We start from the raw sequence: 19,259 nt of genomic DNA on the forward strand, positions 1-19,259 counted from the left end.
CTCATTTTACATTCTTGCTCTGAATGCCATAATTTTAGTGGAATCAGAAGGTGTAAAGATTGAGCTGGTGTGTGCTATTGGATCCAATGATCAATCCCCATCGTTTTGTGAACGACAGGACAGGACAGATTCGGCTCATTCCCTTTTCTTCTAAACACAAGAATTTCTGTAGATACTGGCATCTTCCCCTTCCTTCCCAGTCCTGAAGAAGATTCTTGGCCCGAGACGTTGACGGTCTGTTCGTTTCCGTAGATGCTGCCTGACCTGCTGAGCTCTTGCAGCATCTTGTGTGTGTCGTTTTCCCTTTTCTTCTCCCATAATGGGCTAATCTGAACGTAGGGAACAAAGGGAGCACAAGCCTTGGCTCTTTATCTGTACTCAAAATTGATATCTTTAAATTCTTCTGTCATTGAGTTAAGTCCATACCCTACTATTACTACAGTAAATATATTGGTTTTGTTTTAAGGAAAATGTTACAATCAGTCATACAGCATGGGTGCAGGCTTTTTATCCTCTGAACCTGCACTAGCCATCAAGCACCTAATAATACGGTAGCATAGTGGTTAGCACAATGGTATCAGTGACCCAGGTTCAATTCCCACCACCACCTGTAAGGAATTTGTACTTATTTCCCATGACAGTGCGGGTTTCCTCCTGGTGCTGCAGTTTCCTCCCATAGACCTTCCGTTTGGTAGGCTAATTGGTCATTGTGAATTGTACCGTGATTAGACTAGGATCAAATCGGGGAATTGCTGGGCGGTTCAAAGGGCACTAAATAAATAAATCGAACCACTAAACTATACCTAGTCCTTTATTATTCTCGCCGTATTCCCATTAACAAGCCAGTACCCTACTCGTACCCTGTCTAAATTCTACCTCACACTCGGGAAATTTACAGTTAATGCTTACCTGCCTTACAAATGCTTCCAAAATAAATCCAAGCATAAACGTAATGATACTCCCACTAAAATAAATCTCCAATTTCCCCTTCATCTGACACTGTTACACACCTGGGAACTGGAGATGGACAGCTCGGATTCTAACTAATAACATGCTGCTGGAGATGATCCCAATTGGGCAGCGTCCCATCAGGGTCTCTATTTTGTCTTTTGCATGTGTTTTTGTAAGCTTTCTGGAATGGTTTAGGATGTGCAGCATCTTGAGTCGTTGGCTGTCAGTGACGTTGCACTAGCAGCATCTGTATCAGCTAGGATTGCAATCAAATGTACTGAATCAAGGTTTTAAAATAATTCTGCTTCGGGTTTTTGATTCTCATATTCAACTTGCCACCATCTGCTTGGATATCTTGCTGCCTTACTACCCTGCCGTCTCAGCAGCATCTCACTCAAGGGATGAGGGGTGTATTGGTGGGTGTGGTAGATAGATACCGTGTCCTGCCATCTGCCCATGACAGAGCATTGCTTATATTGTTAAAGACACTTCCAAGACCCTGGATTCCCCACCCTCCCTGCTGATAGGCCGTATAAAGACAAGAGGTTGGAAATAAATGTGGGGGAGGGGGGCATGAAGGGAGTAGGTTGAAGGAAACAGAAATTTATACAAAAACTGAAGAGTTACCGAAGCCTTCAAATTCCTACTTGGAATTAACTATTGTGTGAAATAAAATTGAGTAAATCAGAACTGCAGGAAAAACAACAGGCTATTAAAAACAAAAATCAAATAATAACTTTAAAAAGCACATTTAGCGTGTCTGGTTTCTAAGTGTTTTTTTTTAGGCTGGCTCACATGATTTTTCAAGGGGTTGGAATAAATTGTGATTAGTTAAAAGCTTCAGCACAGTGCGGCGTGAGTACTGTGGAGTTTACAGTGGTGTGGAGGTGACTGTATCCGTGCTAGGGGAGCCTGGACCTTTCCTCAGAGCCCAGGACAAAAGCCTTTTCTTTTCTATTTGTGTTCAAAGAGACATTTGTCTCGAGATGTTGCAGCTGTGGGGAGGGGGACTGCTTGATCGAAGACATCCCTTGTAGTTGTACTGGCGGAGGCTACGAACTAGACCCTGAACACTGAGTGTCTGCCTGTTGTGTTTTTTTTTAATTTCTGTTTTCCTGCGCTGCCATGTACCATGTGTGACTCTTATCAATGTATTAATGTGAAGAATGTGGAAGCAACATTTTCCAGGCAAGGAAAACTTCCTGTTTCTTTTCTCTTTGTTTAATAATTGTGCACCATCTTTTCAAACTGTAAACGTTTGGTTTATACTAGTGAATTAATCCTTCCATTTGAGTATATGAGAGAGTGTGTGTGTGTGTGTGTGTGATGAGCCTGTAGCCTGTTTATGCGCACTTCATATGCTGCAGTTTAACACATTTAAACCATCTAAGCTCTGTTGTGGTGCATGCAATGGAGATTAATGAGAATTAGAGAAATGGCTTCCCTTTTGTTTTTCTGTGAGATCGTACCAGGGACATTACAGTAATACAAAGGCGGCTATTTAACAAGGAGTAAGCTCTAATTTACTTGGCAGGGTGGCATTGGAATAGGATATGACTGGGTGGCAAAGAGCAAGAGACGTGAGCAAGGACAAGCAGTCTTTGTGCATCAGCAGTAAAACAAAGACACTTTATACAGTGTGCTCCATGCAACAAGCTGTTCAGCTTTTCATTTGAGGGGGAGGTGGAGTTCTCTGTGCTGTGGACAGTGGAAACTCAGAACCCTCCTCAGAATAAAATGCAGCCTTGCTTCCCAGTAAACAACTGAAATTAGGAGCTGTGTTTGCGACTAAGGACATATAATTGAAGGAGAAATTGATCCTTGCGTCCATTTGCTAAATTAAGTGTTGTACCCCAGAATTCCTTACATATAAACTTAAACTTCCCTAAACTTCCTAATTTCGGAGCAGCTGATCTGGAACCAATTATTTTTTAATACTGACCTGAAACAAGTGTTGGTAAAGAATTAGTTTTGTCCCTTCTGATTCAAACCCCTCACAACAAACACATCAGAGTGTGCAATGAGGTCAGCCCGGCTCAGGACACATTCTTGATGTGTCTATTATTGACTCCGAAGTGATTTCCCTCCTGTCTTTTTTTTCCCACTGCACTTCATTCCTGAGCTGAGTGCAGGTCCTCGGACATTCTCTGGTATCTGAGAGTTCACAAACTTTCAATTTAAAATTCCTTCCCTGGGCATGATTTTGAGTAGGATGTGATGTAATTGAAATTCATTTAGTTTAAGTGATATCTGACCCTTACTTAACCTGTTGAATAGTTATGTGTGTTTGCAATCTAGACAGTAATACAGTAGCTTGCATTAAAAGATTAAACTGATTGGAAAGATGAGTCTAGCTGTATAACAGAATGGCAGAGGTGCAAGTTACCTCATTTAATTTACTATAGTGCAATGTAGTATCCTGCCCACACTACTGAGTGCTTTCTCTTTCAAGGAAGATAAGGGAAAATGTTGAAAATATGTTCCCTATTGTGGCTTGGCATGTGTAGTCCCCTCGCAAAGATCAGCAGCCTCGCTCTCAAATTAATATTTCAAATGAAAAGGATATGGGGAAAAAAACAAGAGTTTAGTTTTTAATTATATTCTTTCTTCATAACTTAAGTATGATGTGTTCTTCTGATTTGCAAGACAAACACCTAGTTCATTGAAGCTAGTTTGGATAATCATTGGCTTTGAAGCCATTTTCAATTTTTTTATATAACTGAACTCAATAAGTCTTATTTTTCCCCATATCCTTTTCATTTCAAATATTGATCATACAGAGAGGCTGCTGATCTTTATGAGGGGCTACACATACCAAGCCACAACAGGGAACATTATTTTCAACCGAGGAAGCAACGTTTTTCCCTTATCTTCCTTGAAAGAGAAAGTATATTAAGTCAAGAGGAACTTACCCATGAAGAAGATCCTTTAGAACGGCCCTTTGTTTCTGCCATTGATCATAAAGGTGTTTGGATTATTATAAATTTTTACATTGAGGGGTTTGTGGGTTTTCAGGAGTTTCTAGCGTGACCTTTCTCATTGGCCTGATAAAGCATTCATTATGCATTCAATATGAGCAGCCTCTTTCTTCCTCCCCCATCCACTTTCAGACCAGCCGAATAACATTAACCACTATCTCTGTTTATGCTGTGATAATAAAATGGTACACTGCCTGAGGCCCCACGAAAGAAATGTACCAACAACAGAGCCGTTTAATGGAAATATTTTCAAAATTAAAAAGTGAAACGTGAACGAACTAACTGGAAATTATGTACTGTTAGAGTTTTTGAATAGGATCAGGGAAAAGGTCAAGGCCTGCCCTTTACAAAATGGCAGATTCCTAGCACATTCTGAGGTGGTGTCAGTATAGTGATTAAAAAGCATGGGCAAGTATGCAGCTCTTCTGGAAATATCTCTATGGTTTGTTAACCTTTCACCTTCTGTTGAAGGAGTTACTATCCATTAGTAGGTAACTAGTCTTGGGAATATGTTTCAGGAGGAGGGGGGAGAAATAATATTTGTGATTAAAATAATTGATTTTTACTTTATCTAAAAAACATGCGATATTGACATTGGCACAAATGCAATTTTCACTGCATTATTCATGTCTTCGTGCAATGCATTTTCGCTGCCAATCTTGTCTGCAGCTGCCACAGTCATTCATAAGTTAAAATGGTATTTAGCATGATGAAGAAAAATGACATGTGCAGTGACAGCATTTTAAATAATTAGCGGAGATGCAGGATGACTGAATGTTTGGATAGAGTCGTAGAAGGAACAGATGTTCTGCCAACCTGCTGTCTCTGCACTCCTCTTGCCAGTTCCTCATCTTCTGAGAGCCAAAGTTGTTTGAAAAGAATACAGCAGCGTCATGTGAGTGCCCCTGAATTACATTGTACGGATTTGGGTCAATGTGATGTTTATTGGTTTTCATTCTTTCTGTTGGAAAGATGACGCCTATTAACCCGTTAAACTTTGCAAGCAATTCTTGACAGGAATGCCCAGTAGCTGCAGACCCACGACCTGCTCAGCCCTATCGTCTGTAGTTTGCCAGTTTACCAGATGGAGTATCATGGACAGAATTCTGTGCGTCTCTGTTAACCAAATCAAAGGGACATTCACAACTTCACTGCCTTGCAGGGACAGATAGAGGAAATGGCAGAATGCGTTAATCTTGGTCTATATTGCATGTTCTGTTGCTTTGATTGTGTGATATTTTCTTTATTTCCCTTCATAATGATCAAGTTTGCAAGTTGCACTCGTGGTTTTCCAGCTACTCAGCAGATAGTCAAGGAAGCTAAGCAAATGGCGCTGTGATCATTTTGGTTCATATTGTTTAATTTTAAATTAGCAGCAGAAAATGGTCTCTGTAAACTTGTCAGCTCTGTCATTGGCACTGGCCTCAAGAGTAACTGGGACATCTTCAAGGGTGATCTGGGTGCCTCAAGAAGGCAGCGTCCATCATTAAGGACCCCCATCACCCAGGACATGCCCTCTTCTCATTGCTACCATTAGGAAGGAGGTACAGGAGTCTGAAGACACCCACTCGATGTCTCAGGAACAGCTTCTTCCCCTCTGCCACCCGATTTCAGAATGGACATTGAACCAATGAACACTACCTCACTACTTACTTATTTCTATTTTTTGCACTACTTAATTAATTTAACTATTTCATATATATTATATATATATTTTAGAATCCAGTGTTTTCTCTATTATGTATTGCACCGTACGGCTGCCGCAATGTTTACAAATTTTGCGACATATGCTGGCGATATTAAACCTCATTCGGATTCTGATATCCCTGACATTTCCCCAATTATCACATTTAAAGCTGCACCCTGTTGTGGTGAGATCCCTGTATTCTTGTAGCAACTTAACCAGTTTGAAACCTGTTCAGCTGTTGGATTAGCTTTTGTATTTGATATTTTTGATATTTTCTTGTCAGGCAGATTGAGGAGGTTTTCTGGCTTCTCAGAATTGAGTGGAACAGCACTAAAAAATGCAAACATGCATCCCAGCCTGAGGTGCTTTTAGGTGTAAGTAAATGGTCATGGTATATTGTTAAAACATCGCTGAAGATTTTTAAAAAACTTATCTTGGTACAACCAGAATTAAATAGACAGCAGAGACTCAGCATGAAGTGCTGCTACCAGAAGAGGAATTGCACCATGCCGAACTCTTATTGGATTTGGTTCACTGGTGTCTGATTTCTGCTGCATTCGCAGTATAATTTTAGGATCAGATATTAATTTGTTTCCATTTCAAATTATTCTAGTTTATAAATGTGCCTGTTTGAAAACAAAAAGCTCCACGTTTCACAGTGCAGTTACAGTAACTGGCAGCATGACATTTTGACCATGTATCTTCACTTCCCCCTGCCCAAGAGGCTGAAGCTGAGGTGAGATATTCCACAGGACACCAGTGCGTGTGGGAGGCTAGTTAAGATTCTCCTCCCCCACACCATCCCCCTCCCTCCACTATTAAATTTTATTAAAATACCAGCAGCCTCGTTACACGTGCTTACCCAGAAATAATTCTGTTGCCGGCTCATATTTCGGAGAAATGCCCCTCATGCCCCTCTCTCTACGCGCCCCCCCCACAACAAACCCAGAATATAATTACTGATGTGAAACCGAGCTGTAAATTGATTGATTTCCCTTCATGAATATTTGATGGTGTGAAACACTGTTCATAGCTGTCCCTGGGCTCACTGGGAATATTTTTACCAATAGACTTTAGAACATAGAACATAGAAAACCTACAGCACAATACAGGCCCTTCGGCCCACAAAGTTGTACCGAACATGTCCTTACCTGAGGAATTACCTAGGGTTATCCATAGCCCTCTATCTTTCTAAGCTCCATGTACCTAACCAAAAGTCTCTTAAAAGACCCTATCGTATCCACCTCCACCACCATTGCCAGCAGCCCATTCCACGCACTCACAACTCTCAGTAAAAAATTTACCCCTGACATCACCTCTGTACCTACTCCCCAGCACCTTAAACCTGTGTCCTCTCGTGTTAGCCATCCCAGTCCTGGGAAGAGGCCTCTGACTATCCACACAATCAATGCCTCTCATCTTATACACCTCTATCAGGTCACCTCTCATCCTCCGTCGCTCCAAGGAGAAAAGGCCTACTTCGCTCAACCTGTTTTCATAAGGTATGCTCCCCAATCCAGGCAACATCCTTGTAAAAGAAAATCAAACTTAACTACTACAAATGTACATACCTTTTGTCTGCTTTGAAGCTATTCTGATATCTGGTGTAATGGTAACAGCTCTTAGCATTACGATCTTGTGCAGATGTTGGAAAACCGTCCGTGACTGGGTTTTGTACCAAACCACCTCAAAATAGTGGGAGAGTCCTAAGACCAGAGGAGGCTGCCTCAGAATAGAGGGACGTCCATTTCGAACAGAGATGAGGAGGAATTTCTTTTGCCAGTGGAGGGTGAATCTGTGGAACCTGTTGCCACTGTGGAGCCCAGTCACTGGGTGTATTTAAAGGACAGGTTGATAGATTCTTGATTAATCTGAGCATGAAGGGATAATCTGAGCAGGAGAACGGGCTGAGAGAGAAAATGGATCAGCCATGATGAAATGGCGAAGCAGACTCGATGGGCCAAATGGCCTAATTTTGCTCCTATAACTTATGGTCTTATGGTCCAAAATGGTTTCATCATTTTTCATCCTTAGTGGTTTAGCCCAACGTTTTGTCCAGGTGCAAGCCAAGCTTAGAATGCCAGCATTTACTCTCAATGTATTCAAGTGCACACATTAAGAAAAACATGACCACAGTCAAAATTTCACTTGGTCACCATTTATACTGGCACTGTGCTCTCCTGAATAAAAGAAGTCAGTGATTCAAAATTTTAAAATGTGAAGTTTGTTCATGTGGTTGCCAGTACTTTGAAGGTAACCTTCAACTTTTGCCTGTTTCCATCGGTCTATGACCAAACGGGACCTGATTTGGGAAGTTTTTCCCCTTCCACAGTCCAAAGGAAAATTTTGTTCTGAGTTTGCATTTTCTGCTTGCACAGCACGGGCACGATGTTCTTGCTCCAGCAGAGGTCAAAGTCAGAACCTCTCTCTTTGCAGTATTTCAGATAAATAAATTTGTTAGAAGTATTTCAGATTTAGATTCTTCTGTGCTCCTTCAGTTCTCCTCCAGTTAGTGGAATGATGTAACAGAGAAGAAGAGGGAAGATGTAATTGTTATTACATGTGTGAATCTCTCAGTTGCTGCCAATAGTCTTCAAGGTTAAATACTTCTGATATCTTCTGTCAAGTGTGCTTATACACCAGAATGAAGGCCTTTCACACAATGCCTCAGTAGAAGAGGGGATGAAATTTGGATTAAGAAATTCCGTGTGAAACTACTTCTTTATGGGCTTTAGTATAAAATTCAGTTAAGGATCTAGTTTCTTGCTCCATTAACTTATCATTGATTTTAGAAGAAATATAACAACATAGAAGGAGGCCGTTCTGCCCTCTGATTCTCTGCCAGCTCTATAGAAGTTCAGTACAGTTAGTCTGATTAATGTGTTCATGTTCCCATATTGCTGCCCTTGTTTTTCAGCTGCTGGAGCTGAGTTGCAGATAGATATAGTTGTGTAATTAATTTCGATTGTAATATTGTTTATTTATTCTTATGATAGGAGCAGCTGCAATAAGAAAACTGTTCATGTTGAATGCAGTGCGTATGAAGCAAAGTAGTTTTCCTGTGAGGGAAAGTGTGATAGTTGGGCACGGATTAACGTGTGGTTTGTTTCAGTTGTGTATGTTTTATTAATGTTCAGCAAAATAAGATGTTTTCAGTCATCAGTTGAACGTCAGTCAGAAGATGTACGTATCATCTCTCTGTCTCTTTAGAACAGGTGTTGCCAACCTGGGTCCACACACCCCTCGATTAATGGTGAGGCTCATTGGCATAAAAAACAGCTGGGAACATCAACCAAAATCGGTAACAGTAATATCATGCACACGTAACTAAAGCCAGATTAGTGCTAATGATAACCATTTTGTACCAAATTACACCCATTGACCAGCACATCCCACAAATAAATACAATATTCTTAAAACAGTATGAATGAATCTATACATTCTGCATGGTTGACAGCACAGGATGGAGACAAACTGAATTTACCAACTTGAATTTCATGGGTGCCTTTGGATACCTTTTATTCATTAAAAATGAAATTGATTGCTAATAATAGTCAAGACCAATGAGGAGACAGAGGGACAGATCTTCATTCTAATTATGGAACAGCAGAATTTGAAATTACCGTATTTCACAAGGAAAGCACACACTGGTGCCTTGGATGTTAGTTTTACTTCAATGGGAGCACTTTTAGATTTACAGGTTACATCCCTCTTCTCTGTTGGATTTCAGTTTGCTGAGGATGAATGCATGTCCCTGTTTATGCTAGCCTTTAATAATAGTTCACATTCATTTGTTCTTTCCAGGTATCCGTCCTCAAATTATGAATGGGCCAATGCATCCGCGCCCCCTGGTGGCACTGCTGGATGGCAGAGACTGTACCGTGGAGATGCCAATCCTGAAGGACATGGCTACTGTTGCTTTCTGTGATGCACAATCTACTCAGGAGATTCATGAAAAGGTAGCATTCAGTTTTAACATCAAGTAAAGTGGTTCTGATTTTGTCCGTCTCATGTTCTCTCCATTTTCCCGTCTACCCACCGAAGTGGTTTTTTTCTCACCTTGTTACAAAACCTCCGAAATTCTTCTCTGCTTGGCATTACTTTTGGATTCCTAAGCAACACACACAAAATGCTGAAGGAGCTCAGCAGGACAGGCAAGAGTAAACAGTCGACATTTCGGGCCGAGACCCCTTCTTCAAGACTGCTTTTCCGTAGATGCTGCCTGCCCTGCTGAGCTCCTGCAGCATTCTGTGTGTGTTGCTCGGATTTCCAGCATCTGTGGACTTTGTCGTGTTTGTGACTCTTGGATTTCTGTCATAGATTTCAAATTCTGAGAGCAAATTTAAAAATCCTTAGCCTTTAAACAATATATTTAAAAAAAAACAAAAACTGGCCTCATTGATGCACAGACAAGTGAAAATCTGCAGATGTTGAAAATCCGAGCAACACAGCACTTGTTGATAATGTAATGCCATGAACTACCTGTATTAACTTTCTACTGATGCATTTTGTTAAGTTTATTAGACCAGATGATGATACTTATGTGCATACTTACAGCTAACTGAGATATGGATACAATATCCCTTGTTGACTTGCTATATGCGAGCAGCCTGATCTGACCGTATCGCTCTCTACTGCGACGCACTGTCCTGTGACAGCTTAAACAACGAATGTGCTCCTTTCCTGGATTGCAAGTGTTGTTGCTGAAGTCAGCATTTAACTATTCACCCCATATTTTTGCTCGAAAGTTGATGGTGAGCCTCTAGCCTCAGCTGCAGCAGTGGTGAGCTGCCCACTGTGTTGTTAGAGTGGACTTCCATTAACTTGACCCTCTGGCTAATACGGAGCTGCTGCCTGATGATTCAGCGACCCCAGTTCAACATTGACCTGCGCTCGTGCCTGGGCAGAGTTTGCACATAGAACATAGAAGAATACAGTGCGAAATAGGCTCTATGGCCCATAATATTGTACCGAACTGATTAAATTAATAATCAAATGCCCATTAAACTAATGCCTCTGCTTACACAATGCCCATACCCTTCCATTTCATGCACGTCCATGTGCCTATGTAAGAACCTCTCGATTACTATTGTATTTGCCTCCACCACCACCCAAGAGAGCACGTTCCAGGCACCCATCACCCTCTGAGTAAAACAAAAATAATTGGCCCCGCACATAAGACCATAACGTATAGGAGCAGAATTAGGCCATTTGGCCCATCGATTCTGCTCCTCCATTTCATCATGGTTGATCCATTCACCCCTCAGCCCCTCCTTTGAACTTGTCCCCCTCACCATAAATTCACTTTCCCACTATGACCATGTGGGTCTCCCCAGTTTCCTCCCATGTTCCAAAGACTTGGAGGGTGTTAGGTTAACTGCCTGTGTTTCAGGGTGAGTAATAGAAACTGGAGGAAGTTGATGAGAACTTGGGGAGAATAAAATGGATCGGGGCAGCTTCAGTGTAAATAAAGCTTTGATGTCTGACACACATTCGGTGAGTCAGATGGCCTGTTTCCACGTGGTATCTCTGCAATGTAGATGATGATAGCATGATATTTTCCCATTTGGGGGTGAGGTGTGATTTAGTGTATCCAGTTACCTGCTCCTTTTACCCTCTTAGACCAGAGGTTCCCAACCTTGTTTATGCAATGGCGCCTTGCCATTAACTGAGGGGTCTGTGGGCACCAGATTGGGAACCCCTGCCTTAGACAGTAGAGAATGTTTTTACCAGCTGCAGTTATAGATGGTGCAGGATTCCCAAACTTGGTCCATGTACCCCATGCTTAATAGTTTTGGTCCATTGCATAATAATGGTTAGGAACCCCTGCCTTACTGTGTTGCTGCATTACATCTTGTAGAGATGGTACTCAGTGCAGACTTGGGTCAAGGGAATGAAAATTTAAGGTGGCAAACGGGCTGCCCATTAAACAGGCTACTTCATCCTTGGATTGGGCTTCTTAATTGTTGCTGGAGCAGCACTCTTCCAGGTGAGTAGAGAGTAATCCATCAATTTCTTAACTTGTGTTTTGTGAAATCAGGAACAGAGTCGTTTGATAACTTGACTCTGATCTGCTCTTTTATTGGCCCGGTTAAGCTTCTATTTCATTGTAGCCACCAGGGCATTAATCATGGTGGATTTGACAGTGCCACTGGATATCAAGGGGAAGTGGTCAAACTCTCCGTGAAAATGGTCACTGCCAAATGTTGGTGCAATTGTTAATTGTCACTGACCAGTAACTGTAGACTGATCTGAGAAACTAGCAATGGATTTAAACACAGTGGAATTGGCAGTAGGCATCCCCACTTCTTTCTTAAAGTGGAAGGAAAGTCATTCATAAGATGAAGGAAGGTTATTGCTGAACCTGGTTCTGTCTAAGATGGCTGAGTACACAGAATTTTCTTGATGAATTCCCTAAAATGGTGCTGTAAGCTGAAATTATTGTCTTTGTATCATCTTTCTATCACAAAGTATGACACCTCCAAAGGAGAATTTACTCTTGCTTCAGAGTGGTTTTAATTTTGCTAGGTTATATTCTGTCAGTCGTTAAGGGAAATCCCTGTCATTTCATCTCCAGAACTCAGCTTTTTTGTCCGAAGTTGTAATGATGTCTGGAGCCAAATGTATCTTGACAAAACCAAATCTTAGAATCATTGTGCATGTTATTGGTGAGTAGAACACCTTATAGAGGTACTGGAGCAGATTGGCTGAAGTGGCTGTGAACTCTGAAGCATCAAGTGGGTTTCACCGAGCTCTCGCTGTACTCAATACATTCTACAGTTACTTGATACTCTGAGGAGATAATTGAATTTGCTAAAGATTGGCTTCTGTGATACTGGGCACTCAAGGAAGGCCATGGTGACACTTCTGGCCAATGACAACTGCAGATGACTGAACACTTGTTGCCTTTAACATTAAACTGGGCTCTGCCATTGTTGAAGATGTTCAGTTGCAAGAAAAAGTTTGCGAACCCTTTGCAATTACCTGTTTTTTTTGCATTAATTACTCATAAAATGTGGTCTGATCTTCATCTAAGTCACAATGACAGACGAACACAATATGCCTAACGTAATTGATTGATTGATGGATGGCATCCGTCTGTCTCAACGGACAATGGAATGTGCGCTATGGGTGACACAATCCTACGCGGTAGGTATGGAGATCCTGGGATGCCCAGTCGTCAAGATCCCCCTCTAGGCCTCACCAGTATAGTCCAAAGGAAAGTGAAACAATACATTTGGCACCAGCTTGGCTGCCGGAGCTGCCGGAAGGAATTTCAGTGACGTCCAGCCACCTGAGGGGCTCCACTCCAGATTTTCTGTCTGGGTTTACTTCCATATCCTTTGTCTCTCCCGAAGCTGCCAACAAGGCAGTGGGGTTATCTACCCATAGTTTGGGATCTGGTTCACGAACAGCAGAGCATGTTCACACACCGATGGGCCTGAATGCTGCATATTCAGGGGCCAGACCTCCTCCCCATCCTCTGAGGCTCAGCCTGAGTACAAAAGCCTGATCTGGAGTCTTTTTCCGAGTGTCACCAGCGAGGAGGCACTACATGAAGCTTGCTGTTGGAGAGACTCTGTATTGGCAGGGAAAGACTTACGCATTCAGCTCTTCTTTTCCTGTGACTGCTAGCCAGCAGTGGAAGCTGAAAGTGACAGCGACAAGCACTACCCACTACACTACTGCTCCAGGTGTGTCACAACAGCCATTTGACACACTGATGAATTGGCCAGGAAATGAACCTGGGCCTCCCAGGCGGCAGGCAAGTAGCCTAAAGTAATAACACACAAACAGTTGTACTTCTTCTCATCAATACTAAGTACACCATTTAGCCAATCACAGATTTGGTTCAAAGAAGTAGGTGAACCTCTGGGGTAATGCCTTTACAAAAGTGATTTGGAGTTTGGTGTTCCAATCAATAAGTGCTGAAGGAGGTGAAAAAGATTCCAAGGGTAACAGCAAAAAGACCTGCAGAAACCTCTAGAACTTGCTAAAGTCTCTGTTCTTGTGTCCACTATAAGAAAAACACTAAACAAGAATGGTGTTCATGGAGGGACACCACAAAGAAAACCACTGTTCTCCAGAAAAAAACTTGCTGCACACCTCAAGTTTGCAAAGACCAACTGTATGTTCCACAACACTTCTGGGACAATGTTCTGAGGACAGATGGGACAAAAGTTGAACATTTTGACAGAACTGCACACTGCTATGTTTTGAGGTAAAAAGGGAATCAGAGTTGGAATCAGAATCAAGTTTATTATCTTCGGCAAGTGAAGTGAAATTTGTTGACTTAGCAGCAGCAGTTCAATGCAATACATAATCTAGCAGAGAGGAAAAAATAATAATAAATAATCAGGTAAATCAATTACATATATTGGATAGATTTTTTTAAATGTGCAAAAACAGAAATACTGTATATTTTAAAAAAGTGAGGTAGTGTCCAAAGATTCAATGTCCATTTAGGAATCAGATGGCAGAGGGGAAGAAGCTGTTCCTGAATGGCTGAGTATGTGCCTTCAGGCTTCTGTACCTCCTACCTGATGGTAACGGTGAGAAAAGGGCTTGCCCTGGGTGCTGGAGGTCCTTAATAATGGACACTGCCTTTCTGAGACACTGCCCCTTGAAGATGTCCTGGGTACTTTGTAGGCCAGTACCCAGGATGGAGCTGACTAGATTTACAACTTTCTGCAGCTTCTTTCGGTCCTGTGTTGTAGTCCCTCCATACAGTGGTGCAGCCTGTCAGAATGCTCTCCACGGTACAACAATAGAGTTTTTGAGTGTATTTGTTGACATGCCAAATCTCTTCAGACACCTAATAAAGTATAGCTGCTGTCTTCCCTTCTTTATAACTACATCGATATGTTGGGATGAGGTTAGATCCTCAGGAGCTTGAAGCTGCTCACTCTCTCCACTTCTGATCCCTCTGTCGAGGATTGGTATGTGTTCCTTCGTCTTACCCTCCCTGAAGTCCAAAATCAGCTCTTTTGTCTTACTGACGTTGAGTGCCAGGTTATTGCTGTGGCACCACTCCACTAGTTGGCATATCTCAATCCTGTACGCCCTCTCGTCGCCACCTGAGATTCTACCAACAATGGTTGTATCATCAGCAAATTTATAGATTGTATTTGAGCTGTGCCTAGCCACACAGTCATGTGTATATAGAGAGTAGAGCAGTGGGCTAAGCACACAGCCCTGAGGTGCACCAGTGTTGATCATCAGCGAGGAAGATATGTTATCACCAGTCCACACAGATTGTGGTCTTCCGGTTAAGAAGTCGAGGATCCAATTGCAGAGAGAGGTACAGAGGCCCAGGTTCTGCAACTTCTCAATCAGGATTGTGGGAATGATGGTATTAAATGCTGAGCTATGGTCAATGAAGAGCATCCTGACGTAGGACACTGCACGCCAACACTAAAACCTCATCCCAACTATGAAGCATGATGGAAGGACCATCATGGTTTGGGGCTGCTTTGCTGCCTCAGAGCCTGGACAGCTTGCAATTGTTGAAGGAGCAATGAATTCAAAATTGTATCAAGATGTGTTCCAGGAGAATGTCAAGGTAGTAGTCCATCACCAAAAGATTAGTAGAAGTTGGATATTGCAACAAGACAATGGTCCAAAACACCAAGAGTAAATCAACAACAGAATGGCTTTAAAAGAAGAAAATCTGGGTTTTGGAATGGCCAAGTCAGAGTCCAGGCCTTATCCCAATTGAGATGCTGTGGCATGACCTGAAGAGGGCTGTTCATGCAAGAAATTCTAGTAATATTGATGAACTGAAACAGTTTTGTATGGAGGAATGGTCTGAAATTCCTCCTCACTGTTGTGCAAGTCTGATCAGCAGCTACAGGAAATGTTTGCTGGAGGTTGTTGCTGCTGAAGGAGATTCTACCGGTTATTAAATACAAGGGTTCACATACTTTTTCCAGCCTGGACTGTGGATGATTAAATAAAGTGTTCAGTAAAGACATGAAAGGTGCAATTGTTTGTGTGTTATTAGTTTAGGCAGATTGTGTTTGTCTATTATTGTGACTTAGCTGAAGATCAGACCACATTTTATGAGTAATTAATGCAGTAAACCAGGTATCTTCAAAGAGTTCACAAACTTTTCTTGCAACTGTGAAGTTGTCTGCAATTTCCTCATCTCTTCATCTCTTTTACTTGTCCATCACTATTTGACACCGAGTGCTTTGAGCTGGTCCATTAGCTATGAGGTTGCTTGGGTCAATCTCAGCCATGTTACTTCTGCACATAAATATCTACATATTACCTCAGTTTCTCTAGGTTGGATTTCAATTTTGTACCTGGTGCTACCCCTGGGATGTTGTTTTGCATTCTTTCTTATCTTCATCATAAGGAGAGCACTGGAAAAAAAAATTAGCAGATCAGACCGTTTGTGTGTGGTGAGAAAAACAGGTAACATGTTAGGTCAATGATCCCTCTTGATGCCCTGAAATATCATCTAGATTCCTCACTACACTTGCTGAGTGTTGCTGGCATTCTCTGGTTTTAACATAGAACATTACAGCGCAGTACAGGCCCTTCGGCCCACAATATTCTGCCTATCTTTTAACCTACTCTAGGACCAATCTAACACTTCCCTCCTACATAATCATCAATGTACCTATCTAAGAGTTTCTTAAATACCTCTAATGTATCTGCCTCTACCACCATCTCTGGCAGTGTGCTTCATGCACCCACCGTTCCCTGTGTAAAAAAAAACTTACCACTGACATCCCCCCTATATTTTCCTCCAGTCACCTTAAAATTATGCTCCCTTGTATCAGCTGTTTCTGCCCTGGGAAAAAGTCTCTGGCTATTCACTCAATATATGCCTCTTATCATCATGCGCACCTCTATCAAGGGGTTTCAGATCCCCAAAATCTCACATTCTTTGCTTCACTTTGGCTTTGGCGAGCATGCAGGAGCGTTTCACAAAAGTGATTCCCACGATGAGGAATGTGGTTAGACTGGAGAAAGTGCGATACTCCTTGGAACAGAGAAGGTTGTGCCGTGATCTGGTGGTTTTTAAAGTCATTAAAGTACAGACAGTAGATACTGTACAGTGAAACTATTCTCATTGCCGAAGGAGTCAAGAACCGGGGGGGGGGGGAAGAGAGGTGTAGGGGGCAAGGAATGAAAGTGGCCAGCACTAGATTTAAAAGTGACATGAGGAAAATAGTCCTTTATATGATTTGTTATAGGTCTGGAATGTGCTGCCGGAGCGGTGATGTAGATTCAATTGTAGCGTTCAAAAGGGAGTGGGATAAATATCAGGGGAGAAAGGATTTGCGAGGCCCCATGTGCTACCTAAGCACCAAGGGTTCAGTCGAAAGGATTTGCAAAGATGTGGGGAGGGAGAGAAGCGAGTTGGTTATACATTGAGCTAGTCTAAATCTGATGATCTGAAAAGGCCTGTTTCTGTGGTTGTTGGTTATGGAGCCATGTGGCTACAGACTGTGTGGTGGAAAGGAATTCTGCTGCTGTGAAGACCCACAGTGCCTCATGAATGGTCAGCTTTTGAGCTGCTGGATGGATTTGCTTTGAATCTGTATCATGTGGTACTTTGGTAGACTCACACAATAATAGGAGGGGGAGTCCTCAGTGTGAAGGTGGGACAATATCTCCACAAGGACTGTGAAGGTGATCGGCCCGGCCAGTGCTGTCGTGGACAAGTATAGCAATAATGAGCAAGTTGATAGAGAAGTGTTTTCTCTGGGGCTATTCCTCTGGCCAACTACAAGTGTAGTAATCACGTCCATCAGTTTCTGTCAGTGGTGCTATGGAGGTTTTTTTTCATTTATTCATTTTATGGGACGTGTGCGTCAGCAGCTAAGCCCATCCCTAGTTACCCTTGAGAAGGCGATGATGAGCTGCCTTCTTGAACCACTCCAGTCCCTGGGGTGTAGGTATGCCCACAGTGCTTTTAGGGAAGGAATTCCATGATTTTGACCCAGCGACAATGAAGGGTCGGTGATTTGTTTCCAGGTATCTGCTGTTCTCTTCCTTCCAGATGGTAGTGGTCGTGGGTCCGGAAGGTGCTGCCTTAGGAACTTTGGTGTGTTGTAGTGCAACTTGCAGGTAGTACACACTGCTACAACTGTTCGTTGCTGGTGGAGGGATTTGATGCTTGTGGAAGGAGTACCAATCAAGTTGGCTGCCTTGTACTGGATAGTGTCAAGCATCTTGAGTGTCGATAGAGCTGCATTCATCCAAGCGAGTGACAAGTATTCCATTCCACTCCTGACCTGAGCCTTGTAGATGGTGGACAGGCTATGGGGAGTCTGGAGGTGAGTTACATGCCACAGGATTCCTAGCCTTTGACCTGCTCTGGTAGCCACGGTGTTCAGTTTCCAGTCAAAGGTAACCCCTAGGACATTGATAATGCAGGATTCAGTGATGGTGATGCCACTGAATGTCAAGGGACGATGGTTAGAGCCTCTCTTGTTGGAGATGGTCATTGCTTGGTACTTGCATGGCTCGAATGTTACTTGCCACTTGTCAGCCCAAGCCTGGTAAAGATGCATGGTAAAGTCCACTACTCAGAGATTTTAGTGTGCCTTTATCACCCCCGGTGCATCTTAAACATTGTTCCAAATGAATAATGGTAATTCGTCCTTGGTGAGAAGTAGGTGGTAACCATATTGAAGGTGTCTTGCCTACGTTTCACCAATGCATTGAGACAATGACCATGTGGGACCAACAATGTCAACTTCATTCCTTCCCAATTCTGTATCACAAAGACCCTCACCTTTGGTGAATCTATCCTGACAGTGATGCAGGCCATACGCAGGGAAGGTTGCGGAGGAGCCTGGTATTTGGCTGAAAGTATGATTCTAAAAGCATTAGTACATCCCACTGAAGTTTGATCTATCTTTCTAATGGTGTAGAAAATATTCTTTATCTTAGGGGTTTAGACTTTGCTCCAGAGAAGCAAACATTACTGATCTCAAACATTTGCATCTGTTGATGTGAACTTCCCTCTACTGAGGACATTTAGAAGGCCTGGAAGATCATCGGGGAAACCAATCACCCCAACCATAAACTGTTTCAGCTGCTTCCATCTGGCAAACAGTACTGCAGCATTAAAGCCAGGTCCAAAAGACTATGGGACAGCGTCTTTCTACAGGCCATTAGATGTATAATTTCACGTCTGTACATTGCAATTCATAACGCAAGGATTTTTACTCCCTCACATTGTGGGACAGGTGTAAGATCTAAATAAATTCAAATTCAAATTCAAATTCAGTCCCTCTGTTTCCCTCCTTAAAGGTGCTATCATATCTGCTGATTAGTTTGTTTTTATTTTGTATTTCCATCATACAGTTTTCACTATTGCACGCCTGGTTTATTGAAATGTTATGCAGGTTGAGTACCCTTTTCCCAAAAGTCCAAATTCCAAAACCTCCAAAATCCAAAATTTTTTTCTGAGTGCTGACACAATGTCACAAATGGAAAATTCCACAAGATGCTGGGAAGGTTGGGCAGGTCTTTGACACCACAGGCAGTTCTGAGAAATGACTTCACATTATAATATACGCAAGTTAATGAAAAATAAAAAGATTGCATAAAGCAAAAACTGAAGATCGCGATTGTGTATTGAAAGAGTGGATTCATCAGCGTCAGAGTGAACATATGCC

General features: G+C 42.3%; 1 protein-coding gene across 11 annotated transcripts in view; it reads left to right on the plus strand.

Annotated features, from left to right (window-relative positions):
- Positions 1-19,259, plus strand: part of LOC140185779 (C-terminal-binding protein 2-like) — a 371,042-nt gene that overhangs the window by 245,607 nt on the left and 106,176 nt on the right. For 10 of the 11 annotated variants that reach the window (XM_072239431.1, XM_072239428.1, XM_072239429.1 and 7 more), the window contains one exon: positions 9,421-9,575. In XM_072239431.1, coding sequence (XP_072095532.1) covers positions 9,421-9,575 — 155 coding nt within the window. Of the gene's footprint in view, positions 1-1,839; positions 2,140-9,420; positions 9,576-19,259 lie in introns of those variants that run through there. The other variant, XM_072239434.1, reaches the window with a different exon arrangement.

Source organism: Mobula birostris, chromosome 21 (genome assembly GCF_030028105.1).
Source record: "Mobula birostris isolate sMobBir1 chromosome 21, sMobBir1.hap1, whole genome shotgun sequence".
Taxonomy (NCBI): Eukaryota; Metazoa; Chordata; class Chondrichthyes; order Myliobatiformes; family Myliobatidae; genus Mobula; species Mobula birostris.